At 43.2% G+C, this 15,748-nt stretch overlaps 1 protein-coding gene and 1 pseudogene across 1 annotated transcript in view; both read right to left on the reverse strand.

The window, feature by feature from the left end:
- Positions 1-311: 311 nt before the first annotated feature.
- Positions 312-15,748, reverse strand: part of LOC102485454 (solute carrier family 22 member 4) — a 63,996-nt gene continuing 48,559 nt past the window's right edge. The window contains exons 6-10 of the mRNA XM_027767656.1: positions 14,375-14,475; positions 11,857-12,071; positions 10,031-10,213; positions 6,405-6,540; positions 312-910 (exon numbers count right to left, since the gene is read on the reverse strand). Coding sequence (XP_027623457.1) covers positions 835-910; positions 6,405-6,540; positions 10,031-10,213; positions 11,857-12,071; positions 14,375-14,475 — 711 coding nt within the window. The 3' untranslated portion in view covers positions 312-834. The remainder of the gene's footprint in view (positions 911-6,404; positions 6,541-10,030; positions 10,214-11,856; positions 12,072-14,374; positions 14,476-15,748) is intronic.
- Positions 2,171-3,137, reverse strand: LOC102471979 (ADP/ATP translocase 2 pseudogene; annotated as a pseudogene).

Consider the following 15,748-nt stretch of genomic DNA (forward strand, 5'->3'; position numbering starts at 1 on the left):
ATAATAAAGGGTTGCCCAATTCTAGAATCCCAAGTAAAGCTGATTAAGATCTTTAAGTTGTTGTAATTTTGTCTTATGACAGAGGTATCTGAATTCACTTCAAAAACTGCTATAATTTTTTTTAATTGCTGGAGGACATGTGTACTCAACAGAAAAAAAAAAAAAAACAAAACAAAAACAGAGAAATAGAGAGAGGGAGGGAGAAAGCGCCTCCCAGCGGGGTATGGTCATGCCACAATTCCTTATTCTTATTCTCCATTTCTTCATCCGTTGGGATTTGGGGCATGTACATGCAAGTCCCCAGCATATTTTCAAGCCCCCAGCACCAGAATTCAAACCATGGTCAGCCAGGTGGGACCCAGCTCCCTTAACCACTAGGCCACAGGTTAGCCCCTAAACTTTTGTCATTTTGAATGTGCTCGTTTGCTTGTACATTTTCACATGTACACACACACACACACACAGTTGTCATCTAAGGACCGTGTTAATACAGTGGTATTCTTTTTACATGGATGGCATTGGTCTGTTTAGAGGTGAATGCTCATCTTTATATGGATTTTACCAGTCCTTGATTAACACGGTTCAAAAAAACCTTACAAATTCATTTCCTTGAATTAACTAGTAAGGCAGACACGCGAGAAGTATTTGTAAAAGCGAGGAAGTGTTCTGGAAAAGTGGTCCAGAGTTTACTCCCTGGCAAGCACTTCTGGATAACAAGGTCTGTTTTAGTGTCAATTGATACAGTCAGTCCATTTCGGGAGGAAGAGCTTTTGCTTCTCCACAGAGTCTTAACGTGCCTGTTTTCCAGTTCACCAACTAGGGTAGAAAATTTAATCAGAATGCTGTTATTAGAGTCTTGGGATTTTCTTCTCTCTCCATTGGATCTCTTGGCTTTTTCCCAGATCTGAACCTGAAAATAAAATAGCTGTTAAAGAAAATTAAAAATTCAACAACTTCCTCCTCAAAATGCCAACTGACACTGGAAGACATTTTCTTAATCAATGAACAAGTAATTATTTGAACTCTAATAAGAATCTCCTGAGCTTCAATCTAGTATTTTACGATTTGGAATGTCGCGGATCATTTTCTAGTTAAATATAACCTAGACTTTAAACTCTTTTAAAGTTCCCCTGAGGAAAGAATTGAGAGGTAAGCATGAAGTTCTTGGCAATTAAAGTTGAAATTGGAGTCCTCATGTCATTAGAAGAAAATAACTTATAAAAAATGGGCCCCTTTTGTTATGTGTGCTCTGTCAAGGATCAGTATCCATTCACATAGATTTTATCATGGACAGGCACCGAAAACACTTTAGCTTGTATAACCTAAAAATAACCATATGAAATTCTCTCTCTCTCTTTTTTCTTTTAGTTTTTTGCTATAGGGTGCATGCATTCACCAGAGAGAGACAGAAAGAGAGAGAGAGAGAACTCACCCCCCCAGGGAGATGGCTGTGCTACAATTCCTTTTACTCTCCTCTAAGGATTTTGAGCATGCACCTGGTGTGATTTTCAAACTGCTGGGTCCAGGACTTGCAATGCACAGTTGGCCATGTGGGATCCAGCCATCTTAACTTCCACACCTGCTGACCCCTGAAATCCTCTCTTATAATAGATGGGAATAACTGAGGTTTGGTGAACATTAAGTGATAATAGATTTGGGATTTTGGGTGTGTGTGTATTTTAGATGTTTTTATTTCTTCAAATTCATTATTTATTAGGAGTGACAGAAATAAAAAATATAACTGAGTCCCATCATCATCACCATCATGGAAATAGCTTTTTTTTTTTTTTTTGGAGAGGTTTTTGCTATGGGGCGCGTGTGCTCGCCGGACAGACAGAGAGAGACAGAGAGACAGAAAGCGAGAAATCATCCCCCAGGGGGGATGGCCACGCCGCAACCCCTTCTCCTCCATTCTCCTCTCGGGATCTTGGGCACGCACGCACATGCGCCCGGCGTGAGTTTTAAGCCACCGGGTCCGGGACACGAACCGCGGTCGACTACGTGGGAGTCCAGCGACACAGCCATTACGCTAACTGCAGCTTCCCACCATCACGGAAATAGCTTTAAGAGAAAACTGGTCAGATGAGTATTATTGCTTCCCATTTTCAACTAGCAAATAGTTGCCACTGATAGGCAGCCAAGAGGCTGTCAAAAATGCTCAAGATATGTTATACGACGTGCCTGTTCACAGGAGAACAAAAGTAATTTGGGTGAACTTCTTGATTTCATCATACAAGACAAGCACGAAAGCCCCACCCATCCCTCTGAGAACATTGGACCATGCACCCTTGTGAAAAGCTTCGCCTCCCCTTGTCTTGAGCAATCTTCCTCCAGCAGTCAAGCATGCCTGTGTATATGATACCAGTTCCTTTGTGCCCCGGCTACATCATCACACGGTGATGAACAGTGTCAAACGGATAGGAAGTCCACCCGGCCAAGGCGGTGACAGACTATGCAATCATCCACTAATGAAGATATGAGTACTCTTGGGATCCGGAAGTGTTCCCTTTGCAGTGTCGTAGATACCACAGTAGGCAGCTCAGGAGATGCTAATACCCTGCACGGACATGTTAAAGCCTTGGTACGGGCCCCTAATCCCATCGGATTTGTAGATCTTAACCAGACAGTTGCCGAGGCCTTTGAATTCCCTTTCAGCTCCAGTTTAACCCACATCAGCTGCTAGACAGGTACGGGCAAAATCAAGAGGGTACACAAAGCACAAAGATGTGGCCCCAGCAGCACCAGCGGATGCCAGGTTCCCTGCAAAGCAGTGCCAAAGCTGGGTCCTCTTGTCCACACCACCCAGGAAGATCTGCTTGTATTTATCTTTGAAGGCAAAGTTGAGAGCCTGGGTGGGAAAGTATCTGATGACACTGGCCAGGTTACCACGCCAGAAGGACAGGACTCCCTGCTCCTTGGGGATTCGAACCGCACAGTCTCTAAGGCCCTTGAATTGGTTATCTGCGGTGATCTGCTTGCTGGCATGCTGCCCCTGCAGCAGCAGCTTGACCCGCTCGATGGGCACTACCACAGTCTCGGAGATGGCCTCGGCCACCCCACCTGCCAGGAAGTCCTTGGCGAAGGACATGGCGGCATCTGCCATGTTGAGAGGAAAGAGGAGGCAGGTGACTGCAGGGTAGGACTGGGCTGGGAACCGGCATTGACTCTGGGGCTCTGGGCTAGATTTGGGATTTGAAGCTAGGCTATTTGACTCTAGAATCTAAGCTTCTGCTACCATATCACTGATTTTTTTTTTTTTAAGTTAAGATATGCTATTTAAAGTGGCATATATATATTTTTTCTTTTTTTCTTTTTTCTGGAGAGGTTTTTGCTATAGGGCACGTGTGCTCGCCAGACAGACAGAGACAGAGAGACGGAAAGCAAGAAATCACCCCCCCAGGGTGGATGGCCATGCCGCAATCCCTTCTCCTCCATTCTCCTCTCGGGATCTTGGGCACGTACGCACACACGCCTGGCATGAGATTAAGCCACTGGGTCTGGGACTCAAACCACGGTTGACTATGTGGGAGTCCAGCGATATAGTCATTACGCTAACTGCTGGTCCAGGTATATATTTTTTAAAGAATTATTTTATTTAACTTTATTTTAATTTGATCAGAGTGAGAGAGAGAAAGAGAGGGAAAATGAGAAAGCAAGCCACCTGATCTGGGACTTGAACCACAGTCAGACATGTGGGAGTCCAGTACCCTTACCCACCATGCCACCTGCTGGCCCTGACCACTAATCCTTAAATGCTTGTCAATCTGTGGTTTCATGGAAAGATATTGTATTTGGTCTTTGTTTATGGCTCCTGACATGGCGCTCCTAAATCCCTTGTAATTTCTTGAGTGATAGAGGTGATAAGAGAATCTTTTGTTCTAATGAAGCAACTTTTGGCAGGGTCCTCAAGTACCTTTGTAATGAGGGCTGGTCTCCAGAAAGACTAACCCTTGATTAGAAGCCTAGAAGGAACTCTCCAGAGAGGAGGGGCTGGAGATAGAGTGAATAATCACTAGTACCCACATGATGAAGCCTCCATGAGAACTCATCAACAGTGGGGTTCAGAGAGTTTCCAAATTGGCCAACACTCATGTGCCTAGAAGGTAGCATTGTCCAACTCCATGGGGACAGAAGCTCTTGTGCCCAGGACCCTACCAGACCTCGTCCTAAGTATCTCTTCACTTGGCTGTTTATTTTGGATCCTTTATTATAAACTACTACCAGTAAGTTAAGTGCGTTCCAGCTCTATGAGTCATTCTTGCAAATTATTGAGCCTGAGGAGAAGAGTATGGGAATGCCAGACTTGGTACCCAAGTTAGAAGTGTGGGTAACCTCGGACTCTAATCCTTGCTACTGGCATCTGAAATGAGGGCAGTATTATGAGACTAAGCCCTTAACCCTGTGGAGTATCATGTTAACCCCAAAACTGAACTGAATTGTAGGACATTCAATAGGTACCAGAATTGGCATCAGGAAGAAAAACCTGGACACAATCTCATAGGCAAAAAAAAAAAAAAAAGGAAAAAGACATTGAATTGTTTTATTTTGCATTTCTTTCCAAATGTGGACAAGTTTTCTTTGTACATAAAATAAGTACTTACATCTCCTTTTCTGTAAACTGCCTGTTTGTGGCCTTTGCCAGCTTTCCTACTGAGTTATGAGTCTCTTTCGCACTGTTTACTAAAAAAATTTTGTGTTGCAAGTATTTTTCCCTGGTTAAAATCATGGGGCTGAGGCAGGCAGGTGGCGTGGTGGTTAAGGTGGCTGGATTCCCGCATGGCTGACCACAGTCTGAGTTTCGGACCTAGCAGTTTGATTTCTTACTTTCCCTTTCTCTCTGTCTCTCTCTAGTCAACTTAAAAAAATTATGACAATGAATAAAATAATAATAATAATAAAGCGGAAAATCAGAAAAAATATATCATGGTGCCAGCAGGTGGCACAGTGGTTAAGGCATTGGACTTATTGTCCAGGGCCAGTTGTTGTTTGAGTCCTGGACCTGGCAGCTTGAAACTCACACTGGGCACATGTGTATGCATGCCCAAAATCCCAAGAGGAGAATGGAGGAGAAGGAACTGAGGCATGGCCATTCTCCCTGCGGGGTGATTTCTCACTTTTCTTCTCATTTTCTCTCTTTGTAAGTATAAAAAAATAATAAAACTATAAAATTATATAATCAATATCTGATTATAGCCTTTTTCGTTATGACACTTTGATTCTCACATTATGCTCAGAGAGATCTTTTTGTTTTGCTTTTTGTTTTTTGGATTTTTTAAAAGAGATTTTTGCTATAGGGTACAAATGCTTTCCAGAGAGACAGAGAGACAGAAAGCGAGAAATCACCCCTCAGACGGGATGGTATGCTGCAATCCCTTCTCTTCTTGGGATTTTGGACATGCATACACATGTGTCTGGCACGAGTTTCAAGCCAGGTCCAACATTTAATCCATGGTCAACCACATGGGAGTCCAGCTCCTTAACCACTATGCCACCTGCTGGCCCCTAAAAAGACACCACCCCCCCTTTTTAAAGATTTTTGCTATAGGGTGTGTACTCTCTAGAGAGACAGAGACAGAAAGGAAGAAATCACCCCTGGGGGATGGCCACACTACAATCCCTTCTCTTCCATTCTCCTCTCAGGATTTGGGGCATGCATGCACATGGCCTGGCATGAGTTTCAAGCCACTGGGTCCAGGACTCAAATCATGGTCCATCATGTAGGAGTCCAGAGAAGTAACCATTAAGCCATCTTCTGGTCCCAAGATGCCCCCCCCTTTTTTTTTAACAATCGTTTATTTAATTTTATTTATTCATTCATTTATTATTAATTTGACAGGGAGAGACATAAAGAGAGAAAGGGGAAGTAAGAAAGCAAGCCATCAGGTCCGGGACTCGAACCGTGGTCAGCCACATGGGAATGTCCAGTGCCTTAACCTCCATGTCACCTGCTGGTCCCCCAAGACCCTTTTTAAGGTCATAAAATAGTTACGTTTTCTTCTGGTACATTTCTGATTTTACATTTTTATGTTTTATCTTTCTGGAATTTATCTCAGGGTTTTGTAGGGTTCAATTTCAGTTTTCAAATTTTTTTACGTATTCAAAATATCTAGCTGAAAGTTCTAATACCTTTTATAAATAATCTTAAGTTCCCCACTGATTTTGAATTGTTACTTTTTATCACGTATTGAATTTGCACTTTGGGGGTCATCATCCTGAATTCTATCCTATTCCATTGGTTTCTATTCCTGTACTATTACCACGCTCTTTCAGTTACCATTGCTTAACAATATGCTTTTATTATCTGATAGAGCAAGGCTCTCCATACCACTTTTCTTTTTCAGAGACTTCTTGCATGTCTATTTTTCCTGAGGAACTTTGGGATCATTTTGTTAAGCTCCACTTACCCTTTCACTTTCTGCATCTGTTCCAAGGTCTCTGGTAGAGGCATTCCAAAACTCTCAGGGAAAAAAAGGGTGATGATTCCAATCAGGATAGTCAAACTGCCCATAAGGATGTAGGGCAGAAGTCTGTTGTAAGCACCTGTAAAGTACCAGACATTACGTACATATAGAGAGTCTCTGGATTCTCTTGAGAATCATTTTGTGAAAGTGGCAGACTATATATACAAGTGTGTGCATGTGTGTATATATGTGTGTATGTGTATATATATGCACATGCACACACACAGAGCAGCTTCAAATCTAAACATTTTCAGGAGAAAAAAGTAAGCAAAATGTCACAGTTTCTTTTTGGTAGAAGTCATAGACATTGCATTTCTATAATCATTAACTTACTTGATTTTGCTTTATCATAGGTTTTTCATTTTTTCCTGTCAACTGGTATCCTCTGAGCTACTACTTAATCATGTGTGACAGATGTTCCTTTGATAGAAGTCCTTGCCTGCCGAAGTCCTCCTCCTAAGTGGAGGTAATTGGAGATAGGGGTGGGGTGGGAGGCCATTGAGGGGAAAGAGGTTGGCCAGGACGTTTCAGGGAAGGGTTCTGGTCATTATTTGTCTGGCGTTCCTCTGCTTTTGCCCAAACTCATAGGCTAAAGTGGAAAGCTAGGTCCACTGAGCCATTAGACTCTCTTTTAAAAAAATCTACAGGGACCAGCAGTTAGAGTAATGGCTATGTCGCTGAACTCCCCTGTAGTCGACCATGGTTCGAATCCGGTGGCTTAAACTCACGCGGGGTGTATGTGCGTGCGTGCCCAAGATCCCAAGAGGAGAATGGAGGAGAAGGGACTGTAGTGTGGCCATTCCCCCTGGGGAGGTGATTTCTCACTTTCTGTCTCTCTTTGTCTTTCTGCCAAGTGTATGTGCCCTATAGCAAAAATCTCTCCCCCCCAAAAAATCTACATAGTATGTTCAATCCAACTTAAGTCAGTAAATGGTGAACACTGGGTATAGTCGGTGAAAGCTCTGTGCCTGGACTGGGTTTCCTCCTGCAGCACCTACGTGTCTTGGTTTCATGTGTATTTGGAAGAACCACTCCCCCTCTTTTTTATGTGGCATTACTCAGACGGGAGAATAATAGACCCTCAACTTGTTCTTCTTCTGCACAAAGAAATCATAAAGCAACAACATACCCCTGTATTTTATTTGTTCCAAACATAAGAAAAAAAGCATTGATCTCGGAGCTTCTCTGAAGTCTTTGTGTCACCAACAGGAGTAGCTATTGTAAACAGAAAGCTTTCTTGGACTCTGTTTCTTATGTCCCAGTGCCCACCGCTGGGCTGTCTGAGCATGGTTTGAAAGGACGGAAAAGAATAAAGGAGAAATAATACCACCACATACAATATGCTCTCTCAGGTGTGGTTCTCAGAGCAACAGTGCAGAGTGGGCTTTTCTTTTTCCCTGTAGGGATTTAGGGTGGAGGTTTTCTGAGTATTGAACGTATTATGTGTGTGTTTGAACCAGTAGGTAAACAATAGATGTTTAGGAAGAATAAGGCAGTGTGTTTATATTTCTTACCAGTGGAGTCTTTAATGAGGACTAGCTTAGAGTGCCAGATCCTATGGCTTCCGGAACATTTTACTAATGTCCTCTGGAGGTGTTAGTCCAGACTTGTGCATTTGATTATGTAAAAACTAAAGTTCGCTGCATTGCAAAAAATATCATAAGGTTGGTGGGCCAGCCAGTGAAGTGGTGGTTAAGGTGGCTGGATCCCACATGGCTGACTGTGTGGTTTGCATTCTGGATCTGGCAGCTTGAAAAGAACACTGTGTGTGCATGTCATGATCCTGAGAGGAGAACGGAGGAGAAGAGGTTATGGTGCGGCCATTCCCCATAGGGGTGATTTCTTGCTTTCCCTCTCTCTCACTCTGTCTCTCCCCAGGGAGTGCACATGCCCTATAGCAAGAATTAAGGTATATACATTAAATCATAAGGACAGAATGTAGATGATAAACCTGGAAAACAAAGGATTGTTTTCCTTTCATTACAAAGAACGTGCATGAATCAAGCAGAAAAAGATGAATAAACCATTAGAAGGATGAGCAAAAGAAGCAGAAGCTGGCTCACTGAAAAATAAATAGAATGGACAGTAAGTACGTGAAAAAACGCTCAACTTCATTCACAATTAAAGAACCAGAAATTAATTATATCCATTCTATCCATTTTGTACATGAGAGATGGACAATGATTAAAAGATAATCCTCACTGTTGGTAAGTCTACAGGGTGACAACCACACTTCTCTACTGATAGGTGGATTATAACTGGCACGCTATTTAGAGTACAATTTGATAACATATACGAAAAATTTAAAAGGCATTCTTTGCTCCAGCAATTTTACTTCCATGAATCTGAATCCAAACGTATGCAAATAAATGTATGAAGAGTGTAGGAGTATAGGAGGATATTGCTGTTTGTAATAGCAAAAAATATGGACATGGCGGGGGCTACAGGTGGCTTGGTAGTTAAGGCACTGGACTCCCATATGGCCAACCATGGTTCAAATCCTGGACCTGGCAGCTTGCTTTCTCACTTCCTCTTTCTCTCTGGTAAGCACATGCGTCCAATAGCAAATTAATAAAAAATAATAATGAAAAACAAAATTTAATAAATAGTTCTTTTTAAAAAAATCTGGAAATGGTCTACATGGCCATCCTTCATTGCCAGTTAAAGCACTTTATATTGGAAGACTGCAAACTTGTTATAAGGAAGGTAAAGGAACAAGATATGAAGGACCATCAAAAGGGTCATGGAAAAAAAGAAGTACGAGTCTATTTTGATTCAATTTTTTTAAAAAGGTTTTACTCATTAATTTTTTTCCATGAGCGAGAGACAGGCACCACCAACAGGGTCTTCATGCTGTGCTCTACCTCGTCTCTCTGGCCCAGATCACGGGCACGCACACGCACTTGGTGTGCTCAGGGAGGTGCCCAGGATGAACCTTTCTCAGGTGGGTCCAGTTGCATTGCTATTGTACTACCACTTGGCCTCTCCACAAACTTTCTGAGCATTTCTTTTGATTTTTTTTGAGAGAGAGACTTGTGCTATATAGCATGTGTGCTCACCAAAGAGACAGAGAGCCAGAAAGCGAGAAATCACCCCCTGGGGGGGGATAAACACACCACATTCCCTTCTTCTCCATTCTCTTCTCAGGACTTGGGGTACACACACACATGTACCCTGTGTGTTTTAAGCCACTGGGTCTGGGGGCTTGAACCATGGTGGACTATGAGGGAGTCCAGCGACATAACCATTACGCCATCTGCTGGTCCTTCTGAAGATTTCTTTTATACCTATTTGGAAGGATATTCTAGATACATACACACATGTGAAAAATATATGTATGTACAAATATATATATATATATATATATATTGCTATGCAAAAAAAAATTTGAGGGGCTACTCGCTGTTCATGTTTGATACTTTCAGAGCTATTTGGAGAGCTGGGAGAGGAAACGTGAACTTGTAGTTTTTCCAGTACATTCTATGCTGTTTAAATTTTTCACAAGGAAAATCTGTTACTTTCATATTTGACAGTAATGGAAAGAAAGAGCAGACCAAGACGCGGCTCACCGAGGTAAACGAAGTAGGGAGCGATGATGCTGCCCACCCTGGAGGCCATGGAGGTGATCCCCACGGCCATGTTCCTGACCAGGGTTGGGTAGAGCTCTGCGGTGAAGACGTACAGCATGGAGAAAGCGGAGGTGATGCCAAATTTCCCCAGCATCGCCAGGCCGATGGACAAGACGTAATAATCTGGAAAAGAGACCCAGTGCAAACGGGTGTTTTGGAAGCGATACTTGCTTAGCTTACTTGCTTCTATGGCCATTTTGCTTCATTGAGAATGACTTTGTTGACATAAAGATATTCCTCAGATTGAGGCCTGTTGGTGGTGCAGTGGCAGAACACAACAGCTCCGCGAGGCTGACTCACACGGGAGAGTTCTGAGTTCACGTCTCGGAGAGTGTGCCGAGTTGGGCACGTGTGTGTCCCTGATTAGCGGCTGGCTAAGGCTGGGACGGGACCGCGGTGCGAGGTCCCTGTTGGGAGTGCTGTTCTCTCCCCTGCCCGTCTCTCTTGTTTATGGAATAAATAAACATACAAAACTTTTTTTAAAAAAGACCCCAGGGCTAGGACCAGCAGATGGCATAATAGTTACATTGCTGGACTCCCACGTGGCTGACCATGGTTGGAGTCCAGGACCCAGAGGCTTCAGACGCAAGCTGGGCACGTGTGCGTGCATGCCCAAAATCCCAAGAGGAGGATGGAGAAGGGATTGCAGGTGGTCATTCCCCCAGGGGTTGATTTCTCATTTTTTGTCTCTCTGTCTCTCCAGCAAACACACATGCCCTATAGCAAAAATATCTATTAAAAAAAAAGTCCCCAGGGCCATCAGGTGGCAGGGTATGGTTAAGGCAGTTGGATCCCACATGGCCATATTATGCAGTTTGAATCCCACACTGGGCAACTTGAAAAACACACTGAGTGCATGTGAGAACGTGCCCAAAATCCCAAGAGGAAAATAGAGAAGGGATTGTGGCCTGGCCACATTCTGTTGGGGGGAGGGGAGGTGGTGGGTGGGGAGCAGGGGGTGGGTGCTGCTTTCTCTCTCTCCGGCAAGCATACATGCCCTATAACAAATGCTAAAAAAGAAATCTCCAAATAACACTTTCTCTTCAAATATCCTAATAATTGGACATGGACAAAGATGGAGAGTGAGAGCTGACTTTGTACTTTGCTTTTCTGTTATTCTAAATCGTTAATGCATTCAGTGCCCTTTGTCCGCTTGTTTTTTTGTTACAACAGTGTTATGCTGAATTGTTAGCATGTTAATATAGTTAAGTTTAATCCTCAGAGAAGGGCCAGTCCTTTCTGCCCTGTTTTATATTAAGAAATAAATGTTTCTATATTGCTGAATATCAAGAATTTATTGACTTAATATTTTAATAACATAAGAAAGTCAGATGGGAGGGGAAAAGGGAAGCATATGTCCTTCTCCGTGCTTTTAGCTAAAGATTCAGGCCATAAAATCCACTGAATTTATTCACATGGAACCAGCGTGTACTACCAACTCTTAACGTTGCAACATACATCTCCGAGGAAAGGTTTGAAAGCATCGAGAAAGGAGGAGTCATGACTGAGGGTTTAGGTGACTCTACGAAAGCAATGAGGATTACTTCCAGTTTGTGATTTCTGATTCTCCAGGGCTGACTCTCTGTCTGAGCGTACACTGTAGTTGTTTTGAACACAGGAAGTTACCCAGTTAACTATTACCTGCTAATTGATTTATGAGTGGTTTATGACACACAGGCTGCATAAACAGGGCGCAGGGACTCATGGTGGCCTAACCAATATGTGGGTCTTTTCAGGTAAGCGTTTAGTCGTGGATAAATCCTTACCTGCAGGCACCACTTGAATTAAGAGGAGCACACCTCCTCCCCAGAACAGTACCCCGGCTATGATATACCGCCTGGGCAGGGTTCGCAGGAGCAGCCAGGCTGTAAGGTAAGCTGGAACTTCAATCAAGGCAGAAAGGAAACAGTTCAGGTAGACATCTCCATGCAAATTAGGAGAGTTCAGAGACAGGGCGAAGTAACCCACGGAGGTTAACATCCTGAAAGATAGAAGCAAAAAGATCAACATGACAAAAGAGTGGCCTAAATCACTCTAAATTTTACAATGAGCAAGAAAGTATCTAGATCTTACTGGCTTTTAGGTAGCTGCTAGCCTCATGGGGCTATTTCAATTTAAATAAATTAAAATGATATAAAATGGCAAATTTAGTTTCTGGGTCACAGCAGCCACACATCAAGTACTCAAAAGCCACGCATGGCCAGTGGCTACCACACTGGGTAATGCAGTTATGGAATGCTTCCATCCTCATGGAGAGTTCCATTGGACAGTGCTTGTCTAGATATTCCAATATTCAGTAACACCTATTCTGGGCTAGTTGATTTCAAATTTCAATATTTCCTATATAGTTTGTGGATCCTCATTCCCTTAGAGATATTATTAGAGGAAAAAATGTCAGTTGCATCAATGAATGTAGAAACCCAAATTTCATTTTTAAACAGAATTTTAAAAAGAAGAAGGTATATAGAAAATACTGCAGGATCGACTTACAATCAATTCCAATTTAGTAAAACTCACTTTAGGAAAAAGAGGGAAAGTCCCATAAGTCTTCGAAGTATCACAGAATGCAGATGTATATTCTGTCATTACAGTTAGCTTCCCCACAGAAGCTCTCTGTGGAAAAAAAATAACTGCACTATGCAGACTCCCCTGTATAGAAATCAGCTTGTTATTAACATGACTGAAAAGCAGAGGATAGCTGGAAAATGTTTTCAGGAACATGTTGCATATTTTAATACATACTAGATGAAGTTGGGGGGTATAAGGATTAATCCAAAACAAAACAGTAAAAGGAAACATTATTGCTCTAGGTCCCTTAGTGATTTTCACATTTGTTTATAGTAATAAGAACAGCCTAGGTAGAACCACTGATTAATATGTTACTGCTCTGTAGTACCCCTGCTGGATACAATTGTACCAGAGACAGGTACTGACAGGTAAGAACCAAGCCTTCCTTGGGAGGAAGGCCATGAACCTGGAAAACACTTTCTTAATTCAGAGGTGTACATTCTGTTACTTATTTCTAATTGCAAATCAGGATGGTTCTGAAAATGAACTAGTTGTAGCCTGAACCTACCAATTCTGATTACTGTTTTTTTGTACCGCCATTATGGGGTAGGCATTTTTTTTTCTTCCTCATTTCTTGGCAGATACAATATTAAATCCAGTCTAGAAAGCCAGTTCATTATTTCTGTGCCTTAAAACCATGTGTTGGTTGGCTCTAGGCAAGAGTTACAAGTTTGTCAAGATTCCAATCCAGACAGTGGGGATCCAGGTTATTCTGACCTCTCATTATTTGATTGCTGGTTCAGTTTCAGGAAGAACTTCTTTGCTTCAGGCATCCGGGACATCATTAGCCTTAATCCCATAAGATTAGGAATGGAAGGAGCCCTTTTGCTGTGGGCTTCCATGTTATATAAATACTCCTGTTGTTCCCTGTGACTTTTCAGTTTCTGGCTCCATGAATTGAATCGAGGAATTTCCAAATAATGTATAGTTCTATAGTTTTTACTTTGCCTTAGGAAAACCCATGCCTTGCCATGATATTCACATGAACTAAAGAAACGGTTACATACTCGGGACCAGCAGTTAGCGTAATGGCTATGTGGCTGGACTCCCACGTAGTCAACTGCGGTTCGCGTCCCAGACCCGGAGGCTTAAAAACTCACGCCAGGCATGTGTGTGTGCATGCCCAAGATCCCAAGAGGAGAATGAAGAAGAAGGGACTGTGGCGTGGCCATCCCCCCTGGGGGGTGATTTCTCGCTTTCTGTCTCTCTGTCTCTCTCTATCTGGCAAGCGCACGTGCCCTATAGCGAAAAACCTCTCAAAAAAAAAAAAAAAAGAAAGAAAGAAACCGTAAATAATGTATAGTTCTATAGTTTTTACTTTGCCTTAGGAAAACCCATGCCTTGCCATGATATTCACATGAACTAAAGAAACGGTTACATACTCGGGACCAGCAGTTAGCGTAATGGCTATGTGGCTGGACTCCCACGTAGTCAACTGCGGTTCGCGTCCCAGACCCGGAGGCTTAAAAACTCACGCCAGGCATGTGTGTGTGCATGCCCAAGATCCCAAGAGGAGAATGAAGAAGAAGGGACTGTGGCGTGGCCATCCCCCCTGGGGGGTGATTTCTCGCTTTCTGTCTCTCTGTCTCTCTCTATCTGGCAAGCGCACGTGCCCTATAGCGAAAAACCTCTCAAAAAAAAAAAAAAAAGAAAGAAAGAAACGGTTACATACTTATGAGCTGTATGTTTGTATCCCCCAGATCATTTACGACTTACCATAGCAGCAAAGACATGATGGTTATTGTCGCTATATTCCGAGTCCTGAACAAATCCAGAATGAAAACTTTCTGCTGCTTCAGAGGGTTTAGCTCTCGTAGCTAAAATAATGCAAATTTCCGTGAGATTACAAGGTTATGGGCCCAGCCCTGTAGCCTACCGGTTAAGAGAGCTGAATCCCACATAGCTGACTGTTATTTGAGTCCTGTCTCCTGGTGGCTTGAAAACACACCTGAGGTACATGTATGTGGGTGCCCAGAATACCTGCAGAATGGAAAAATGGAGGAGACAGGATCGTGGTGTGACCACAGCCCCCTGGGGAGTGCTTTCTTTCCTCTCTTTCTTTTTCTTTGGTGGGCTTACGTGTCCTCTGGAAATTTAAAAGAGAGAGAGGGCAGGGAATTTCTTTCCTTCACTGTCTGGAGTCTGCAGCACTCAAATATGACCTCCCTCCCCCAGTATATAACCCTGTTATAACAAAGCAAAGCTTCTGCATAAGCTAGTGGCAACGGGACATGTTCCTGGAGGGTTCTGGGAGTGCCGCACACAGACAGGAATTATGGGCCAGGCCGGCGCTCACACTGCTGCTTCCACAGTGCCCTTATTAAAATGCAGATTTCCAGGCCCCACCCTGGGCCTATTTTGACTTTTTCAGGGGGTCCAGGGTCTGAGAATCTTTTATTTCTGCATCTAGTGGTTGTCCCTGGCCTGTGTGGAAACCCCATGTCTTTTGGATCAGATACCAGGAGCAGGTGGAAGATGTTTCTTCTGAAGTCATGAAAGCTCAAGGTCACTTTCCCAACAACAGAAATACTGCTCTATATTGCTTCCTGTCCGGATTAGCGCCACTGCCCCTAACATGGGGTAGTGGATAAGAGTGATAGTCAGTAAGAGAATGCACTTTAGCACCAGAGACACCTAAATTGCAAATTCCAGCTAAATATTGGGTCGTTGGAAAACTCATCCATATTTTTCTATGTAAAAATGTGCCCTGACTTTTCTGACGACCCCGTAGCAGTGTGATCCTGGGCGCATTATTTAACGTCTCTGGGCCTCAGTGTACCCTCCTGAAAAATGGGACTAATAGTCCTACCTACTCGTTATGGCCATCAGGAGTATTTTAAATAAGCTAAACATGATGCCCAGTACCTGGCAGTTTCTTCATTACCAACCGAATAGCCTGCCTTTCTGGCACAGGGCTCTGCAGAGCCTCCCAAAGAAGATCCTACCTGGGAGTGAGCAGGGGAGATGGCTGGGCCTTAGGATGGCACAAGCTCCCTTTTCCCCTGTGGGCTCCCGGCTGAGGCTGACTGAGCATCGTGGCAGGAAGAAACCACACGCTGTCAGAGACACGTGTTTTTTTTTTTTTTTTTT

This window comes from Tupaia chinensis, unplaced genomic scaffold (assembly GCF_000334495.1).
Source record: "Tupaia chinensis unplaced genomic scaffold, TupChi_1.0 Scaffold144346_1, whole genome shotgun sequence".
Lineage (NCBI taxonomy): Eukaryota > Metazoa > Chordata > Mammalia > Scandentia > Tupaiidae > Tupaia > Tupaia belangeri.